The sequence below is a fragment of the Prionailurus bengalensis genome, chromosome B2 (genome assembly GCF_016509475.1).
Source record: "Prionailurus bengalensis isolate Pbe53 chromosome B2, Fcat_Pben_1.1_paternal_pri, whole genome shotgun sequence".
Classification (NCBI taxonomy): domain Eukaryota; kingdom Metazoa; phylum Chordata; class Mammalia; order Carnivora; family Felidae; genus Prionailurus; species Prionailurus bengalensis.
In genome coordinates, this window is record NC_057349.1 from 24,937,361 (window position 1) to 24,958,778 (window position 21,418).

Below are 21,418 nucleotides of genomic sequence, written 5' to 3' on the forward strand. Positions count from 1 at the left end.
GTTTGTAAGGGCCTACTTGTCTCAGTCCTCGCCTTCCAGCCTCCTTAGGGTCTCTACACTTCCTGACCCCATTCCCTGTTCCCGTCCTCCCTCCCTGCCTCCTGTATCTGCTCACCCTTCAGGCTTCCTCGCCTAGAGAGGGTGGTCTCCCTGCTGGGAGTCTTCCCAGCCCCCCATGTGACACCCTACTCTTTGTGTCCAGTGTTTGCCACAGCTCCGTTCTCCTGGCTCTCAGGAAAACTCTGGGGATCTAGGGGTGCCATGGCACCCCCACCTGACAGGGTGCCCGGCCAGTCAGTACTTCAGCATGTGTGGGTAAATACATGCTTCCTGTTTTGTGAGTGTGGCATGGGATGGGGTGCCCTGAATACCTTTGTTGGTTGAAGACAGACTGGCCGAGTGAGTGGATCTTAAACTCATGAAGTGTGAAGTTCAGGAAGGGAACTGTGCTTTTATTGGGAGAGAATAATGAAGAGGCCCAGGGAAGGAGGGATTGGGAAAGGGCACAGTAGAGACCAGTACGTTTAAGTCAAGCACTCACTCTCTTGTGCTGGTAAAAGGATGTGTCACTCAAGGGAGCACCTCCCAGGTGCAAGAAGAAGCAGAGGAAGGAGGGTCTTCTTCTCTCAGCCCCTTCTTCGATCCTCAGGGAAGTGCTATTTCTTCTCTGCCTCTCTGTGTCCTCCTCCTCCTTTCTGTCCCCTGCTTTTCATTCTTGGAAAGATGCAGGGAAGAAATTAATGCCCATCAGGATTCCCCCTCTTACAGCAGGTGTGAGCATCACTGAACTAGAGCAGCCTGTAAGAGGGAGGGAGGTACCACCGTCAGCTGGGAACGAGGGACAGACAGGGTTTCTGTCCTTCCAGAAATGCTGTGCAATACCCCACACATGGGAACAAGGAGACCTGCATAGAGTAACCACGGGCTCCCAGGGAATTAGAACTTCCACTGAGATGCTTAAGTACGCACAGAATAACCACCTGGGTCACGCTGTCAAGCAAATCATTATTTACTTGCCACTTCTTGAATGTTGAGTACCTACCTAGAAAACAGGCACTTAGGAAATCAGCACTGAAAATTTCCCTTAGAAGATTTATAATATTTTGCTTCTAAAACTCATACGCAACCTTTAAAGAATACCTACCCCTATGCTCCCAGGATGACTGTGCATTCCTCACCTCACCTGAGCAATCTGCCTTGCTGTACAGTGTGTTCATGGACACATTTTTTAAATGGAAAAGGACCTCTTTAAATGTAATTTATTATTTGAGTCAGTTTGAAAGGTCACTTTACAGAAAATTTCCATAGGACTGTATTCTGAGAATCTCCTCTAAGAGACTTGTGTTCTTAGGGTAATGGGCACTTCTTAATGTGCTTTGAAAAGGACGTTCTTCCTTCCCAATTGACCCAAGAGACACCTTGTCTTTATTTCTGAAATGATGGAAGACGGCACTCAGGTTAGATTCCGACCTCTGAAGCCCAGCCCCCCGGGGAAGCCTGGCTCAGTTATCAGAGGAGTTCATCCCAAAGCCTCCACTTACTGAAACAGTGGGACTTTGGACCCACGTTTCTGAGGTTAGGAAACTGGTTTGTTTACATTAGCTCTTACTGATAAGTCTTTGTGCTGACCCTGAAATGTTCAGTTTGGGTTCCAAGAATAAGTCAGGTGTTTATGATTGCATGAAGAGGTTAATCCTGAAAAGTGACAGAATCACATTTTCTGTTCTCAATTTTCAGTGCCAAACTAGTTTAGAAATAAAGGGCACCCTGGCTGCTGTAGGCTGATTTTTGGCCACCAAATGTATGTTAAATTGGCGCACTGTAATTTACATATAATCATATTATCGGTCTTTCGGATTCAAATCTCTATTTTAGGATAATCTGGTTAAAATCTCCACGTCACAAACTGTGTAGATTGTAATTTTACAAATTGAGGTTTTATTAAGTGATTATGCTTTATCAGAAATTAGAAAAATTGCCAGGGGCTGTGAAGTTTTCTGAGTCAACTTCCTAACAACTAAAACATGCAGGTGGACGATTATCCTTCTATCCTCACTGGATTAAATCCCGTGGGTTCCACAGAGTGCTGGCCCCCTCTGCTGGCCAGTTCTGGAATGACATTCTCAGTACCAATAGATAATAAAGTTTTTCCATCCGGCTGTGCAAAATCACAGCCGTTGGCCCGCCTGCAGTTTTTGTTATTACCATCTCAGATAGTACAACGGAGCCAAACAATATCTCCACAGAATTATCATTTCATCCACAATATTTGGAATAAAAACCTAAAAGTATTTACATTGTTGTATTTAAACATATTTTTGAAATAAGTTTTAAAATTGTTATTCACTGTAAACAGTTGCTATCTGGAGAAGCTTTAGCAGCCATTAAAAACCAAAGCTGTTGCATCACAAAGGAAAAACACAACCGTTAGGGTAGAAAACAACCCCAATGCATAGAATTAGTCTGTTTGGGATGGGCTCAGTTCTTGGCCACCTGCCACAGAAAAGTAACGCAATGACCCACATGGGGTTCTCTTTACTACTTCACTCATCAGCGCTTGTAGCATTTTGAGAATTTATAATTTCGGGTGTGGCCAGCAGGTGTCTAAGGTTTCCACCAGTTATGAAACAAACCTGAAAGGAACCCAGTGACTATGAAACAATTAGAAATTTTAAATTTTTTAAAATTAATTTATTTATTTTGAGAGAGAGAGGGAGAGAGAGAATCCCAAGCAGGCTCTGCACTGTCAGCATGGAACCTGTTGTGGGGCTCAAACTCACGAAACCGTGAGATCATGACCCAAGCTGAAACCAGGAGTCATATGCTTAACCGAATGGGCCACCCAGGTACCCCAACAATTAGAAATTTTAAAATAAATATTTATTTCATTTTTGCACTGTGACCATTTGGGGTGTGTCTTCTTAAAAATATTTTCCTAAAGCATTTCAGGTACCCATTGTTCAATGGGAGGCACTTTTAAAACAGTCCAGAAGGGGGGCACCTGGGTGGTGCAGTCGGTTAAGCGTCTGACTTCAGCCAGGTCACGATCTCGCGGTCCGTGAGTTCGAGCCCTGCGTCGGGCTCTGGGCTGATGGCTCAGAGCCTGGAGCCTGTTTCCGATTCTGTGTCTCTCTCTCTCTCTCTGCCCCTCCCCCATTCACGCTCTGTCTCTCTGTGTCCCAAAAATAAATAAACGTTGAAAAAAAAAAAAACCCAGTCCAGAAGGGTGATGTCCAGGGCCCAGGACAGAAGGAAAATGCAGATGTCTGGCCAGGCAGTCAGGGGCTGCTTGGAGAGTGGTGAGTCCTTCATGCCCACGTTTGGGGTGTTGGGAGACTTGCTGTGCTCTTAGCTCTGGTAGTGGCTGTTAGACGGCTTTCACCACATTCTGCTAGATCCGTCATTTCATCAATTTCTGCCTTTTATTAGCTGAGGCCCCTGCTGGGGAAGAGGCCAGTGCTAGTTGTCACCCCGTGGATACATTTCTTCAGAGAGAGGGGGATGGCACCTTGAGGGAGCTGATCCAGATTGCCAACGTAATTGTCTCCGGGAAGCCCTGAGAGAGAAGCAAATGATAAAATGTGCCCCCAGCAAAAGGCCCAGAGCTTAAAAAGTAATCATCTGTCCTTTCTGTTCTTGCAGTGAGGGATTCCAGCATCTTCCTTTCCCTGGTTAAATTTCCTCAGCCTCCTTTTGTTTGGAAACATGTTTACATTTCCAAGGAGGACCATCTGGCCGCCATTCGGAAACATAAAGACGGGTCAAAGGAAGCAGTGTGGTTCCACACACTTTCACAAATAAAATCGAGCCAGACTGGCCGATGACTCACACGGTATGCCCCTTTGCTCTCAGGCAGCTCTCCTGTGAGGCCTGTGACCTAGAGCCAGCTGGCAGGAGGTTCTAGCTGGGGTCTGGCTGAGTGTGGTGCTGAGAAGCAAGAATTAGGGTCACTGCCCCGTGGGCAAGACAGAGCACACGCTTGGAAGATAATGCATGCTTGACTTGTGTTCACTAATACTAGACTTCTGTGCTCTCTTATGCAACTTTACTCAGTCAGCAAACGGCTAACAAACATGGATCCCCTGCTTGTATCAGGCCCTGTGCTCAGTGATGATAATGGTGAGATGAGCCACAGGCACATCCTACCCTCAGTTTTGCACAGTGGGCTTGGGGAGACCCAGAGGTCCAGGAGCAGTCACAGTGCCAAGTAGCAAATACTGTGGTGGGGGAAGGTCAAGGGGTTTGGGTAGCATGGACCTTCTCAATGGGCATGAGAGTATGGGGATGGCAGGACACAGAGCTGGGCAGGTGGGGTGGGGTTGGTCATGGAGGGTCTGTGCATTGAGCTCAGATACCCATACTTTTTCCAGTATCTTCATCAGGTTCTTCATCAGATGCTTCCAGAGGCCTCTTCTGGTATTTCCTGCCTTTCTCCACTTCATTCTGGAAAATGGAATACTCTACCAGGAAGAGAGAATTGCCAGATAAAATACAGAACCCCCAGTTGACTTTGAATTTCAGATAAACAGCCAATAATTTTTCAGTAGAAGTCTATCCATACTATTGTATTATTCACTGCTTATCTGAAATTCCTATTTAACTAGGTGTCCTATGTTTTATTTGCTAAACCCGACCATGCTTAAAAAAATCAGTATAGAAAAGAATGTATTTATCTGACTAAATCTTACCCTTTGAGGTCATAGACCCAACCAGGGGCTGAACATTAATTAAATCAAAGATGTAACCAAAACTATGTCATTAAGGCAAAAATGCAAGAATTATAAACCTCTGTGCTAACTTAAGATTGTTAAATTATGATTTATATTCTATAAAATGGGTTTGAGTATGTTGCATGCATTGATTTTATGAGAGGCTAATCTTCCTACAAATGTACGTACAGAATATTAAAATACAGCTACTGTGTCATAAACTTGAGTGATTTAAAACTTATGTTCTAGAGGTAATCAAAGTTGTAATTTAGTAATAGTTTTGATCATCTTAGGGTACAGAAGCATTCGGTGGAGATGATTTATTTAGTTGTCCTCTCTTTAAAAACAGTTTTGCAGTGGGTTTTGCATTGGCCCTCTTTTCCTGTGTAAACTCCCCTGTGGTAAGCAGAAGATGAAAGCATTTTGGTTCCAAGGGCGGTGGCACAGTGTGTGTGTGTGTGTGTGTGTGTGTGTGTGTGTGTGTGTTTCTAAGCAGGGAATTTAGGGCCTAGGGGAGAAGCATCCTGAGAATCTGGCACTATTTTCTTTCTTTTCCCTGCTTCCCACAATATGAAGGGTGGTGTGGTAGGGCCTGGTAACCCAAGGAGAAGGGGAGAAGGCCCGGTCCCTTTCTCTAGTGACTGCTGGGATGTCATACTGGGGTGTGTTCGAGTGGACAGAGGCTGTAGGTTTCTCAGCAGGCGAGTCACAGCCCACCCACCTCTGGGACTCCTCCCTGAACAGCTACAGGCTGGCCACCTGGGCCTGCATGGCTGAGGAGGTAGGCAGGGCCAGACGGCCCCTCTGATACCCAAGGTGGCCTGTACTTTAGGAAGTTGAGAGAACAATTCTCAGCCTTGACTACAAGTTGTCCCTGACTCAGGCTGATGTGAGGGATCCCCCTGCTACCACCCAGGCTTTCAGAAATGTCCTCACTCATGTTTGGGGGTGTCCCTGGCTCCAAGAAATATATGTTCTGGTCGTCTTATTTTAATCATATAGTTCAGGAAATTAATTTTATCATGATGTAGTCTTAGTCAATGACTTGCCTGAAAAACAAACAACCCTTTTGGGGCACCTGGGTGGCTCAGTTGGCTCAGTTGGTTAAGCGCTTGACTCTTGGGTTTCGGCTCAGGTCATGATCTCGTGGTTTGTGAGTTCGGGCCCCACACGGCAAAGAGCCTGATTGGGATTCTCTCTCCCTCTCTCTCTGCCCCTCCCCCACTCACTCTTTCAAAATGAATAAACTTAAAAAAATAAAAAACAAAGCAAAACAACAAAAAAAAAGAACCTGTCTCCTGCAGAGCAAAACCAAACCAGAAATGAAAAACTTAGATTCAGCAAGTGACAACAGTTCTGGGGTTCTGGCGTCTGGTTTGGCCGTGACTCAGGGACAGTCATGCTGGGTCACACGAAGTATGGAGAAGAGGCCAGTGCCCATGGGAATCTCCTATTCCCCTGTCTCTAGGACCCCGATGTGGAGAAACTGAAAGGGGAAGGTTTGTGTCCTTTACTGTTCCTGGGGAGAGGGAAACGTACCCCGGACCTCCAGGCTGCCAGCTGTAGTATTTTACAAACAAAGGACTATACTTTCTAACAGCCCCTTGGGACTTCTGGTAAGTGTAACAAGGATAGATGTTCAGATTCCTGAAAAGTGCTGTGAGTCATACCCACTTTGGGTTTTTCTGGTTAAAGGTCTGATTTTTCCCTTCCAAACCCAGCATTTAAATGACTTGCCTAAATATGGGCTTCATTTACATATGCCCTGCAGTGAAGTCAGCTGAGGCTGGCAGGGCAAGTCCTTCCACTGTGTGGTTGGGGGTAGGCAGGTCCTGGGGAGCCTCCCCTGGCTGTGGTCACCACGCTGGCAGGGGCTGAGTGGTCCCCAGGCAAGCTGTGGCCTTGTCCAGGGTGTTTACAGGGCTGGCCCAGACTGTCCCATTCAGAGGAGACTTTGATATGTGGCTTACACCTACCTTCCCCACTCATTCCACTGTCCCCAGCCTGCCTGACTTCTTTTGGATGGACATTGTCCACTTCGGCACATGTGTAAATCATTCAATGGGTCACTGAAACTCAAAATGAGGTTTAGGGGAGGGCTTTCAGGGTAGGACTAAGGAAATAATCCCAGACATCTTTTCTGGAGGATGGCGCAGGGCATCCTTGTCATGGGATGCCTGTTGTTCTGTATTTAACTTAGGGGCACAGTTCCTGGTCTGATTTTTTGGCTTTAAGGCATTTCTGTCTCAATTCTAGGACTGGTCGCCATAAAGGATGCGCATGATATAGAGACCAGGCTCAATGAAGTGGAGAAGTTGCTGAAAACCATCATAAGCATGCCGTGCAAAGTAAGTAGCATCTGGGCTGGGCTGGAGGTGGGAGGTCAGGACACATCTGGCCAGCTGCCCCCTCCCTGGGGGGGTAGGAATAGCCAGGGGAAAGGAAGATTTTTGTGGGGTGTTATGGCTCCATTGTTTTCTCCTTGGGGAAGAAGCGGGAATGAAGGGCCAAGGAGGCATTGAGTAGGAAGAGACAAGGTCCTTCCATTGTCGTGGTCTTTGCTCTCTTGCCTCCACTCAGAAGCCCACTCGTCTTGCAGCGGGTGTTTTGGAAGAGGGTGTATGGGAGCCAAGAAGAGTGTTAGTAGATGAAGTTTGCAAGCTTCATGTGGGGTCGTGAGGAAGAACCTGGACTCTAGTCAGGCAGTCACCACTTGACTATCATAGCATCCGTTTCCTCACCTGTGAACAGGGAAAGTCGACACACCGCAGTTTATTGTATAGTGAAGGCACCTGTGTGCGGAACACTGGCACATACCAAGCGCTCAGAAAAACTCACCAGCGTTTCCATTAACCCCATCCTATCTGTCCCTGGGGCCTTGCATTTTTGCCACATGGGGCCCAAAGTAAATGAAGAGTGTGCCATTATTGAAGCCTCATCAGTGTGGTCAGTCCTGCAGAGCATCTGAACAGTGCGGGGATGTTAACATCAGGTGAGGCTGCCATGACGGAGGATGAAGTTGTAGTAATTAATGTACTTACTCCCAGTATTCTAGGTCAGAAGTTGTGCTCACCTTCTTTGAAAGATCTCCTTTGGATCAGGTGTTAAAAAATGACAATGTCCATAAAATTCAACCCAGCTTTCAAAGCCCAGTGAAAATATCAGGTAAGAGCTACAGGGAAGGCATGGCGGGGGGCAGGTGCTGCTGTTGATGGGTGTGGTTTCCCAGAAGCCCTTCCAGTTCAGTGTCTGTGTGGTGGGCACCCCCTTCTATGGGATCCAGAAAGACAGTGCAGCAGAAGGGGGAAGATAGTGGGTGTAGCTGTGGCCTGATTTTCATGACACACTGCGTTTTCTGCCTACTGACCTGCATTTACACTTTTCCTGTTTCCAAAGTGAGTGACATGGCATGTAAATTGGAACTTACCTAAGAAATAGCATAACGAGAGGCCCGAGAGGGTGGCTCAGCTGGTTAAGTGTCTGACTCCTGGTTTCGGATCAGGTTATGATCTCACGGTTCATGGGTTTGAGCCCCGAGTCAGCCTCCACACTGAGAGTGCAGAGCCTGCTTGGGATTCTCTCTCTCCCTGTCTCTGCCCCTCCCCTACTTACTCACTCTCTCTTTCTATCAAAATAAAGAAACTTTAAAAAAAAGATATGAAAACATTAATAAGGGTTTTTGAAGCAAACTACTGTAATCGGGAGCCTAGCATGCTAAAATAAGATAGTTTCTGTAAGGTGGCAATGAATTTGGTTTTAGGGCACCCAGGACAAAGAGGGAAGCCAGTTTGGGTATCACCAGTCTTGATGCCGGGCCATGCCTTCTAGCCCCGAACAGGCAGATGTCCCAGCAGCAGGAAGAGCGAATGGTCAGCTGGGAGGAGCTGCTGGCTGGCTCAGCTGTGGGGTGGATGGAAAGGGAGGGCAGGCCTGGACTTCACCCTGTTGGGTAGCTTTCTGAATCTAGGTCACACCTGTTGCTAGGACAGTAGAGTTTTATTTTTGCAGTACGATTGTGGTGAAGGCTGCTGAGGGGCATTTTGTGGGGAAAAGAGCTCTGTCCCGGGAGCCTCAGCTACGGGGCTCCCCCAGGCAGTGGATCTATTTCTGAATGGAGGATGGAGGAGAGAAGGAGGAGCAGTGGAGGAGGAAGGCTCAGGAAGTTGATGAAGAAGAGTCCACAGATGAGAGCACATCTGAGCCCAGAGCTAGCTCATAAGAAGGCATGGGGGGTTCATGGTGATGGGGAGACATAGGACAAATCAGGATGGTGGCAGCTGATATCTTTGGTAGAAAAGTGTCCTTACTGAGCTATGTGTCACACAGCAGGGTTGAGATTCCTAGTTGTGTGCGGTGGCAGTGTGGACAGGATGGACAAGTCCTGGGGCCCTGGAGTGGAAAACACGTTTGGATATGGCTACATGTAAGCAGGATGGCTGTTAGGCCTGGGTTTGTTGGGGTCTGGTGCTTTTGATGTCTTCCTGTGTGTTCTTAAAAGAGCAGGGTTGTTTGGGCATCTCTCCTTAGCTGGCACCTGGCACCCAGAAACTCCTTTATAAGAGAAATGGCAGTCACTTATCTTGGTTGGGTGTCTACGGACCCCAGTCCTGCAGGGCACAACCAGGACTCCGGGAACCTGTCAGTCATGTTGGGCTTTACTTGCTGTCACCGGGACTGTGGGCAAGTGTCTGTTCTTTAGCCCTGAGCAGAAAAGTCCCAGAACTGGTATCTCTGTTTTGCCTTATTTCTTTCTGTTTTGAGCAAATAGGACAACAGAGAGCCACAGAACCCTTTCAGACCTTGTGTTGGTGGCTGAGCTGCATGGAGTTGCTTCTGATTCATTCCTGGAGTGCAGCAAGCTGGAACACTCCCTTTGTCTCTGTGTCCTGTTTGTACCTGTGGCTTGGATAAACACAGGACCCATGTTTACCCTAAAGGGCTGAGAGTAATGAGGTGAAAATTAACAGGGGTAACTGTAGTGTCCCAGGTGAGATTTGAACTACATTCTCTGGGTCTATTTGCGAGGACTCAGGACAGGTTTCAGCCTGCAGGGACACGGCAGTAGGTGGAAGAAACTGGAACAATTTTGGCTCCACACAGAACGCTTTGTAACAACTGTGCCTGCCTAACAATGAAGTCTGTAAACATCTATTGTAAGTCTGTGCTGAAAGACTTACACTCCGTGCAAAGGCCAGGGGGCCTATCAGAGGCATCCCTCTCAGGGTTAGCAGGCTGTGAGAAGCCTCTCCACCCCTCCAGGGCTAAGATTCTCTGACTCCTGGGGATTTTATCCTGTTCATCAGCTCTGATCTATTGGGCACCAAGTCTGGGGCTTCTCCCTTGGAAGCTTCCCAGGCTTCCCATCTTTGCTCCAGGAGTAGCCAGCCCTCACTCTGTCTGAGTGAGTGCTTCTCACCATAAATTAGTGTGTACATGTGCAGGCAGTGAGGGGGCATTCCCCAGGAAGTAAGATGTACTTTCATTATTCACAGAGGGAGGAAACCAATCCAGTAAGACAATGAACTATAGTAAATTCAAAAATACTTTTCAGTGAAACTTCTACTTACAGTAACACAAACAGCCCTTTTGGGAACTAGCCTGCACAGGGGTAAGCCATATTATGCTGGCTGGTTCCCCTGTGTGGGTGTTTATGGATTCGGGGAGCCTCAGGCTCTGGAGAGCATGGCCAGCCTGGGAACATGCCCCAGGACACACCCTGAATACTGAGGTCGGTCATAACTCTGACTTCCTGGGCTCACCCATTTTCTCAAGACCTTACACTCATGGTAAAGGCCAAGTGCCCTAGTCATTCCAGGCATGCCAGAGTCTGATCCTGTCACCATAGAACGCTTTGCTCCAGACCCTCAGCCTCCCCTCAGTGGGGCTTTGCAGGGCTGTGGGCCCCTGTCTTCCCTCTGTTCACACAAACTCTGCCTGTCTGTCACATCCTGCTAAATTCCATTCAGTGGTAAAAACCCACTAAATTGCACTCAATCGTGAAAATGTCCTTGCCTCCTGCGACTCACTGCACCCTTCTTCCTCCTCCCCTGTCTCATTTCTTAATGTCTTTTTATGCTGTGGATGTGGCATTTATGGAGGTGGCACCATGGGGGACAGGCACTTGACCTAGGCTGTCAGAGGCTTGCTTCCCTTTATGGGTAGGCAGGCACACAGCCTCTTCTTTCTCCTATTGGGACCGCCTTGTGGTCGGGGCTCCACTAGATGGTGCCAGGCGCTAGCAGTGTGGGAACCACGCCACATCCTGGGGCCCAGGCAAGGCAGTCAGGAAACTCTGTGGCCCCTTCAGCAATGCTTTGGGCCAGTACAGCCTTAAACATTCTTCATCCTATGTTAATCTAAATGTTTATGGAATAAAAAAACCCTAAATGTTCTTTTCTACACTGTGGCTGTGTCTGTGCTTTTAAGCATAAACCCCAGCTGAGATCTGGCTACTTGGACTAATCAACATAAGCCATAAAAATCTAATTATTCAGGTTTGGGGGGCCTGGAAATGACCTATAATTTCATATTTCATTAACCAAACATCTGTACAATCTCAACTCTAACTTTTACCTTAAAAGGTTAATCCGATTAGCCAATTAATAAAAAGGTGGTGCTTTGGATTTTGTTCTATTGCTGGACTACACTGAAAATATAACGGGAGAGAGGATTTAGATGGAGGGTGGCTACGCTATGAATGCTTTCAGGACTGAGCTGAAAAAAGGAATGTCTGCTGAAAAAAGGAATGTATGAATTACTGAACTGAAGGAATGATGGCCTAGGGGACATATGAAAACATGGCTACAGATAAAAATATAGAGAAGTTGCCACTGGGCAAACACCACAGTAGTACAGTTGACCCTTGACCAACATGGGGGTTGGGGCACCTACTCCCCACAGTTGAAAATCCGTGTATAACTTTGACTCCCCCAAAATTTAACTACTGGTAGCCCATTGTTGACCAGAAGCCTTACCAATAACATAAACAGTTGATAGCATATATTTTGTATGTTATATGTATTACACACTATATTCTTATAAAAGTAAACTAGAGGAAAGAAAACATTAATAAGGAAATCATAAGGAAAATACATGTACAGTACTGTACTGTATTTATCCAAAACCAAATCCACATATTAGTGGACCCATGTAGTTCAAATTTGTGTCATTCAAGGGTCAAGTATAATTGTTGCAGTAAAGACCCTATCTTTCCTGTTAAGATAGTAGGGCAAAGTTTAAGGTTTTACACACTCTCAATGCATCTCCCCTGGGTTATTTATTAACTACAAAGAGAAAGAGTAAATGTGGCAGAAACTTCTTATGCAAGTGATCCTGATGAACATCCTGGAAAAAAGGCCTGTTGACATCAGACACCCCCTGGCAGGATGCATGGAGGGGACACAGGGTCACCCTGCAGGATTCCTGCCTGGAACGCACCACCTGGGTCACATCGCAAAAGCATCAGGCAAATCCAGGGACCTTCGGTAAAATACCTCACCAGTCCTGCCCAAAGTGTTACTTTCATGAGAGATGAGAGGAGAGATCGAGGGACCATCAGAGGTCATACAAAACTGGGACACAGCAACTGAAGGCAATAAGGGATCCTGGATTGGGTCTCGAACAGAAAAAAAAGAGGGACATTAGTGAAAAAGCCTGTGACACTCAAGTAAGGGAAGTATTTAGTTATATCCAGCTTTCTTCACAGCACCATAGTTATGTAGAATATTAACATCAGGAGAAGCTGGGGGGAGCTCCATGAGAACTCTGTACTATTCTTGTAACTTTTCTGTAATTCTAAAATTAGCTCAAAATAAAAAGTTAAGAAATGGCAAAGCAGAACTCTTCATGTGAAAAAAAATATGAATGCAGAAAAGTAGCTTGAAAGTGAATGGCTTCATGGAATTAGTCAATTATGTGATTAAGGCAATTACATTGGCCAGTGATTTTTGCTATAGGTACTAAGCTGACTTCTAAGAAATTCACATTTTAAGTATGTTTGAAGATCGCCTTCAGAGGTTAGCACTTTTCTGTAATAATAACATTTTCTTTGGTTCTTTTTATTTGCTTGACATTAGCAATAATGATACCATCATTACCATTTTTCAAGCCCTCCATATTTGTTCGATTCTTTACAAATACCATCTCATGTCATCTCCACCTAGGTCTTTTAGGATGGGCACCATTATTCCCATTTTGCAGATGAAGAAACCGAGCAAGAAGTAACCTGCTCCTCATGCACAAGTAGCAGAACTAGTTTCCAGCTTGCCTTGTAAAAAATTAAACCACATGACTATGTACAGAGGTTTCTTTGCATAAGCAGTTAAGGGATGATTTGTTACAAATCTGTTTTGGGGGGCTGGCAAAGATTCCATGTTTTAGAGTTCCAAATTTCATATTTACGAAAAATTAGGAAGTTCAAAAGTTCCCAAGCAAGGTAACTCTTCAGAAACATGTTCAGAAATGTTCTGCTGCACGTACATTCGTTTTCACTCATAGGGTTTTCCCCTCCAAATTCCCTTAGCAAAGGGGTGGGAGAGGGGCTGGAAGCTATTAGCTGGCTGAGGTTTTATGTGCTTCTGAGACAGATTTGAGTCAGTTAGGAAAACACAATAAAGAAAGTGGTTCTGTGCTGCCATAGATTTTTATTTGAGCGGCGAGGGAATCTTAATCTTTCCTGTTAAAAGTTAGTCATCTTCAGAGTCTGTTCACTGAGACTTTGGTAAACATCTTCTCTCACATAGAAATGCTGTTGTTCCCAGAGGCTCCACGCACTGACTTCTCCTTGGATTTTGATGCTCCTTCTCGTGACTTTAGGCTCTCCATGCTTGTTCTTGCACAGGGAAGGCAGGTGGGCTTCAATCCAGAGGGGTGGGGTGGGCAGGAAGAGCAATGTGCTGATGTCACCCAGAGTGTGATTAACTGGGCTGGTGTTTCAAAAGACCAAAGGCACTGGACCTGTCACTTCTGCAGAAAGTCAGGAGGAAATTTTAGCAATTACTTGGCAAATCTGGTTGAGGAAGAGTCATTTTAGTCCTGTGGGGTAAGGAGGAAATCTTCTGTTTTTCTTTGTTCATTTTTGTGTGGTTTCCCTAATTCTCTTTGTATGGAGAAAACTTTGAAGAACTGTGAACCAAATACCTAGAAAGATTAAAAATAAACAGGAAGTTGTAATTATACTTATGAAAAAAGCAAATCCACACATGGGAATAAAATAACCTAAATTATAACAAGATATAAAAAAATATATAAGGAAACAATCCCACAAACAATTGCATCAGATGCCCACTGAGACTGTGGATAGTGAGGAATGTTCTTGTTGGCTGGGCTGGGCCAGTAGGAGAGGAAAGCTATTTAGAGCTGTGTGTGTTTCTATGTGTTAGACCTTGAATGGGGAGAGGATAATCCTTTGAATTTGAGAATGCCCCAGAAATTTGGAGTCTATTTTAAGCCTTTTTTTTTTTAAGTTTATTTTTATTTATTTTGAGAGAGAGAGATAGAGCACAAGCAGGGATGGGGCAGAGAGAGAGGGATACAGAATCCCAAGCAGGCTCCACACTGTCAGCACAGAGCCCACCATGGGCTCGAACTCACGAACCATGAGATCATGACCTGAGCTTTGCTGTCAAGAGTTGGACGCTTAACCAAGTGAGCCACCCAGGCACCCCTTAAGCATGTTTTTTAAGATGAGGTAAATAGAGGGCCTGATTTGAGAAGACAGACAAGGGCCATAAACATGGAGCTTAGCTAAGAGCTGAGGTTAGGGGCTAAGCCAGCCTTACAGAGAGATGGAGAACTACAACAACAAGGAGAACTGGTAATGGCTACCAGATATATTCTTGGAGTATGTTTAATCTACTGAAGTGACAAGAAACACATTCCTGGGGAAAGGTAAATAAAAGCTACACCAGATACTACAAGTGAATCAAGCCACATTGGCTCCTCATACTTAAATGGACCAGATGACGTGATGGAATCTGGAAGTTCATGGGAGTTCAGAGCAGAAAGGATCCTTGGAGATCACCCAGCAGTATTCTGAAACTTTCCAGTTGAGGATACTGAGTCCCAAGACCATGGAACTCATTGTTGGGCTGAGGTGCGGTGTCCAGGCCCCAAGCCAGTGCTGTTTCAGCTACCACACATTCACGCATCCCTTTTCTTTCCTCTCCCAGTGCTGGGTAAGCACCAGCCTTCCATCCTTGGAAGCTGTCCCCATACAGCCAACATAGGCATATGAAGATGTATTCTTTGTTGGCCTTTTTAAATTACAAGATTTGTGCTTACAGGTAAAGAAAAACTCAGTTTGTTTATAGAATTATATAAAGTAAAAAACTGAATTTGCCCATTGGTTTAAAGTGCATACTGATCTCAGGGCACCTGGGTGGCTCAGTTAGTTAAGCGTCCAACTCTTGATTTTGGTTCAGGTCGTGATCTCATGGTTAGTGAGTTTGAGCCCCACATTGGGCTCTGTGCTGACAGTGTGGAGCCTACTTGGGATTCTCTCTCTCCGCCCTCTCTCTGCCCTTACCCTGCGCGCACGCTCTCTGTCTCTCTCTGTCTCAAAATAAATAAATAAACTTAAAAATATATATGTAGATAAATAAAATGCATACTTATCTCATTTGACCCTCCCAGCAACCCAGAGTGGTAGACAGTGTTATCCCCGTCTCAGGCACGGGGGAGACTGGATACCCTGTGCAGAGCCTCATGGCAGTGTGTGCCAGACCAATAGATGTGAGCTCAGTAGTCTTTCTACCCCAGCTGTAAACCAATGGGGAAGGCATTTGGGGAGGGTGCTGTGCAACCACAGCATCTTTCTCGGGGGAGTGATGTGGCTTTTGGCTTGCATGGGGTCCACAGGTGTGGTTTCTGTGGAGGTTGGCATCAGCTCCTGAATCTGTGTGGTAGAGCTCCAGAATGGGCCTCTGGGGTGCAGAACGTTCTCTCAGAGCATGGGGGAGAATCTGGGGCAGTAGATGGAGGGGGAAATAGGGAGATTGGTATAAGCTCAAAACTTCAAATCCTGGCCTCTCCTGAATATTTACTTTGTTGCTTTCATTTTTCAGAAATCATGAGGTCCAATGGATTTTGCTTAGCAAATACAGAAACAATTGTTATTGACCACAGTATACCAAACGGAAAAGACCAACACCTGGGTGTGGATCCCACAGAGCATTTGTAAGTACATTGATTTGAATATAGTTTTATAGAAGGGCTGCCTGAATGGTCAGCTGGTGCCAGGGACTGGATTTCTCTCCCCAGACAGAGCTCTAGAGGAAGTAGATGTGGCCAGAAACATTGAGCCATCCTATCTGTATTTGGATACTTATCCTAAGTGTTTGCCTCTTCTAGAGGATGGTGAGAGCTTGATTCATAAACTTTGTGGGACCAAGTGGCTGGTTGTGAGGGGGCATTGAGGAGAAGTTGCCAGGCTCATATTTGTGCTGGGCCCTGAGGGGCTATAGGGGCCATAAGCCTCTTCATTCAAAGGGTCTAGTCTCCTGGGATGGGAAGGAGTGTCACCTGCATGGTCTTACATCGCAGGGCTGGCGGTTCTCCTGACTCTGAGGTGGCCTTTGTGTCGCTCACAGGCTAAGGCCTGGCCCTGCTGGGCCTGCTGATTAGTGGAGTCTGATTAGTGAAGGTGGGACCACCAAAGACACCACTGCCTTCCCTTTTCTTCTTTCCCCTAATAATGGGGAACTTTGACCATGATAAGTGCTCTAGGAAAGCCCAACCCTGGGGTCCCTAAGGGGCACCTTCATCGTTGGTTCACTTCCAGGTCATGTCCTTGGGAGTCCTTGGGAGGCAGCTTGAGGGGACATCACAACTTGGCTTCTGTTGACTGTCAAGGCCAATCCCAGGGCTCTTCCTGGTTGTGTGAGCTTCAGAAAGCTATTTAACCTCTTCTGGCTTCTTTTCTTCAAAGTGGGCCCCACTCTGCTCTCACAGGGTCACTGAAAGATCTCAGATGGTGACTGTGAGACATTTGGCCCAGGAGCCCCTGAAGGCAGCTCTGGGTGCTCAGGGTCTCCCTGTGGGTACCTGGGCAGCTCATCCCGGGATCAAGGGGCCTTGGGGTCCTACATCCTGCCCCACCCAACTGAGCTGCAAATAAAAATGAACTAGGAAAACTCATGTGCCGAGACACACTCAGACCAGCTGAATGCAGAACAGAGCATGACCCCAGGATGTACAGGTGACTGGAGCCTCCTCTACTGGACTCTTCCTGTGTCGCAGAGCACAGCAGGAGCCCTGTCCAGCCCATGGAACTGGCTCTGGCCAGCAGCACCCACTTTCCCAGGTGTCTCTTAGGTGGATGGCACAGGGATCCCTCACAATGGTGATGTCATGAAATACTTGTTTAAAAGGATATGCTGGTGAGGCTGCAAGGGGTGGCCCTTTTCTGAAGTGCCATTGTCTCTTCTGCATGCCTTGCCATGACACCACATGGCATCGCACCCACTGTATGTGTATATAGGTAGCTCATTAGTTCTTGACCCAAGGGTCCTCCGTGCTGGCATGGGGCTGGCATCATGGGGGAACAAGATGGCTGTGTATTAAGTGGGTGACAGGAAGGAGAGGCCCTTTACCTTCACAGGAGGAGCTTCTGGAGAGAGCTTGTCTTGGTGGAGGAGAAACAGGTGGAGACCCTCCCTCATCACCCTGCAGGGCCCTGGCTCTGGCCCCACAGTATTCCCAGGGGGGACCATTTCCATCGTCAGGAGGCCTCAGGATGCCATCTCTGCACCTGGCCAGATTTGACAAGCAAGTTGAACCTGTGGATAGTTTTGCCAAGGAGAGGCACGCAGAGAGAAAGCAAGGGTCGTCATGTGACCCCCCCCCCCCCGTGGCTTTGCATGGACAAGCATGACACACCCCCAGTATGTGGCCCCCTGGCTCCAGGATGCCCAGCTGGCAGGAAGCCAGCAAGAAAAACCTCTGTGATCCCAGAAAAGCTTAACAAAGAAACGTCTGCCTCCAAATGGCTCAGGGGAGCATTTAGAGGAAATTCCTGACTCGGGCTTGCCAGGATTTTCTCTAGGTGCCTAATGTAGAGCAGCACAGCTGAGCTAACGGTCTGCTGCTGGAGTCACTCAAGAGCAGCCTGTTTTAACACTGCACAGGGCTGCAGCAGGGGAGGGGGGTGATGATGGGACAGGAGGTCGCAGAGATGACGTTTGAGTAACAGGGCTGTGCTTCCCTGCCACAGCCATCCTCAGTGGTACCTGGGAGTTACCATTTGGCCCTGACACTGGGAATTTGGTGCTGTTGAGCCTGCCAGTAGGACCAGTGCTGTAAAGCCAAGCAGACAGGACAGAGACCCCACTGCACTCAGGGAATGGGGGACAGGATATGCCTAGCACAGATGTGAGTCAGCGTGACAGTGGGGCCTCTGCCTGGTGACCATCCTAGCTGACTGGAGTGGTGCCCGGGCTCCCAGGAAACTCACTCAGGGATGAGGCAGCCCCCACCCTGTCCTCACAGGATAGGAGCAGAGGTATCTGCTCCTGGTCACTCACCTTCCCCAGCCTCCCAGCCTCCCCTCCCTGCCTGGGTTTTCAGGGTCACCTGATCTGAGGGCAGACAGTGTAGGAAGGGTGAGAAGTTGTCCCCACAGGGCTGTATCTTGGTCCTGTCCCTCCCCTGGCTTGAGCCTTCCCCTACACCCAAGTCCTCTTTTAATTCATTCCAGTGCTGGTTTTCCGGAAGAGACTTCACATCCTGTAATAAAGTTGGAGAGTTGGTCTTCCCTCCACCAGACATGCTGCCTGGCTGGCTGCGCACACTTGTGTCCATGCTACATCTCTTTCTCTGCAGCCTGGAGCTACCACCTGGGCGGGCAGTGTGGGGAGGAGTAGCTGAGCCCCCAGCCCTTCCCCTGCGGGTGTGGGGAGGCCCCACGCATCCACACACACACCCCTCACTCTGGAATTAAAGGAAGACATGCTTCTGTGGCCTTTTCTGTCCAATTTCGAACCTCCTCCAACACTTTTAAATTTCAGCTTCCACTGAGAGGAAGTCTGCTTCCCTGGGAGCCCCACCTCTGAATCTGCGGGATTCAGCCCAGTGTGCTCTGCAGGCACGGGCTGGGCTCCTTCTCTGCACCCCATGCAGCCCCCTGGCCCCCTGGCCGGTGCAGCCAAGCAGACTCCCCTTGCGGTCTCCTTTGCTCGGTTCGTACCCTTCCTGGTTAGGCCAAACCTTTCCAGGTACAGCGGAGCTCTTACAGCTGTACTGCTTAGTGCCGGGAATCAGCGTAGGGACACAGTGTGCACTGTGGCCCCCGCTTTCCTGGGAGAGCCGAGGGGGAGCCTGCATCAGCCCACCTCTGCCCTGCCCCGCTTTTTGGGACTGATCCTTAGCCTAGGAAAGTGGAAACAGCCCAAGCAACTTCTCTGTTTCCCTTCCTGGGGAGAGTGTCCTTCAGGCGCTTCTTTCTCTTTTAGGCATTTTTTTTTTTTAATTTGGAGTCTTTTTTTTCTAGCTTAGGGGGCCTTGTCTGGGTTAGACAGGGATTGGAAATGGTTTCAATTCATGGGGGAATGTCAGGAAGGTGTTAGTCACCTTAAATTTGGCGTACACATTCACCTGCCTCCCCTCCCCCCAGGTACACCCCCCAGTCAGATGAAGGCCCCCTCTAGGAGGAGCCCTCCCTCCATGAACCTCCCCTGCCCCCTGCCCTGCCCACACCTCTCTGGACCGCTGCTCTCAGTCCCCGTAGTCCCCTGTGCACGTGTCCCAGGGATGTGGTTAGGTTGTGAGCTTGTGACCACAGTGGCTTCTCTCACTCATCTTTGCTGTTGTCTGCGTTCCCACAGACCCACAGACCCACTCCCTGCCTGGCTAAGTGCTGTGTCCCCAGACACAGAATGGATCCCTAGATAGAGAAAAATAATCACTCTGTGAATGAATGAATGCCTCAGTAAATATTGGCTAATGAATACAGATAGCAGTCTCTAAGGCAGTAAAAAGCAGAGCTATCACAGTCTTTAGAGAAGGGTCCATTTCACCTAATTAATTTGTAATCATGGTTCTTCCCCATACTTCATGCATTGAAAGGACTGTGCCTGTTGGTCTGATGCACCTGTGCATCCTGAAGAGCATTGTGGACAGGCCCTCTCACAGTGTTTGGCATTGACCCTGAAGCGCCCTCTTGCCAATGACCTTCTGCCCTTTATTTCTCCTCTTCAGTGGTGGTGGGGAGTCAGTGAGCCAGCCCCAGCCCTCACCTCTGGACTTTTCCATTTCAGGTTTGAGAATGGCAGTGAGTTTACCTCAGAGCTGGAGGATGGCGATGACCCAGCGGCTTATGTCACCAACCTATCCTATTACCACCTGGTCCCCTTTGAGACAGACATTTTGGACTGAGTCTCTATTGGGCCCCCACTGCTCCCCAACCCTTGACTGCTGGTTCGGCACTGGCTGCAGTGGGCAGAGCCGCTGCCCCAGGCCTGGGCCAGGTGGTGCCTCTGTGGGGATAGTGCCCGGGAGGCCCAGGTGTCCTGCCAGTGTAGCAGCAGGGTTTCCTGGAGTGAGGGCTGACTCGCAGGTCAGCCAGGTCACCAGAGTCCTGCACAGCCTGCTGCTTCTGAGGGCTCTTCTCTCTGCACCTGACACCACCAGCCTGTCTCTGCACCCCTGGGACTCGCTCCTCACCCTTGTGTGGGAGACCCACAAGTGCCTGCAGGACATGTGGGTGCCAGGGTAGACACCCAGGGCCCGGCCAGGTTCCTCCTTTCTCCATGATGGCTTCCTGGAGAGGAGCCTTCCTCTGGGTGCTGGGGGCCCAAGGCCACCCGGCCACCCTCACTCCCCACCATTCCTTCATACAACAAGCGCACAAAACATTGCCTGTGAGATTGTGTTGGGTTGCCAAGTTCTGAACGACATACACGGGGAATGTTAGGTAATCCAGGATTTCCCTGGGAACCCGGATGTGTGGCTTTCGTTTCTGTTTTTCATCTTCTATCTGGAAACTGTGGGTTTTGTGTCAGCCAAAGGGGCTCTTCACAGAAGAGTCATTGTGAATGGCACATATTGGCTGTGGAGACAGGGGAAGCCGTTGCTGAGCAGGTGCCCGTGAGCGGATACTGAGAAGTGCTGATTCTCCTCAAGAGGAAGAGAGTTCCTGCCTGGCCTGGCAGCCCCTCTTCAGCCCTGCAGTGTGGGGTAACAGTGCCGTAACCCCTGGACCGCGGACTGTGGGAGGTTCACCTCTCCTGCTGTATACCAAGCTCTCAGTGATGTCATGCCATATTGACCTGCGGGGGGGGGGGGGGATCAACAGGAAAGCGCTAAGTCTCCCCTTTGCCCCTGGGTGGGCGGGTCTGGGTTCTGTGTGCTCCTCTCCTCATGGTGTCTACTAACGACCAACATTTGCTAATGTAAATACTAGTAAATTATTGAGAATCCTAATTCTTTTACACAGTCTGTTTTTTAATCTATTTTAATTAAATAAAGTGTATTACTCTACTCGTGGATTTAAGATGTTTGGTGTGTCAAGGTTTGTCTCTTTTTATTCCGTGCAGTCTCAGAGCTGGCCACGGGGCACTCTGGTCTCATTGTTCTGCAGGAAATGTGTTCAGTTCTCACCCTAGGAATAATCTGTCCAAACTGAAATGTGAGCAAACAGCTTGTTTTGTGTGTGTGTGCGTGTGTGTGTGTGTGTGTGTGTGTGTGTGGTTGTTTGTTTTTTTTTTTTTTTTTTT

General features: G+C 48.0%; 1 protein-coding gene across 1 annotated transcript in view; it reads left to right on the forward strand.

The window, feature by feature from the left end:
* PXDC1 (PX domain containing 1) overlaps positions 1-21,195 on the forward strand; it is a 29,228-nt gene extending 8,033 nt beyond the window's left edge. Inside the window, exons 2-5 of the mRNA XM_043590922.1 lie at positions 6,966-7,057; positions 7,757-7,874; positions 15,773-15,884; positions 19,961-21,195. Coding sequence (XP_043446857.1) covers positions 6,966-7,057; positions 7,757-7,874; positions 15,773-15,884; positions 19,961-20,078 — 440 coding nt within the window. The 3' untranslated portion in view covers positions 20,079-21,195. The remainder of the gene's footprint in view (positions 1-6,965; positions 7,058-7,756; positions 7,875-15,772; positions 15,885-19,960) is intronic.
* The last annotated feature ends 223 nt before the right edge of the window (positions 21,196-21,418 follow it).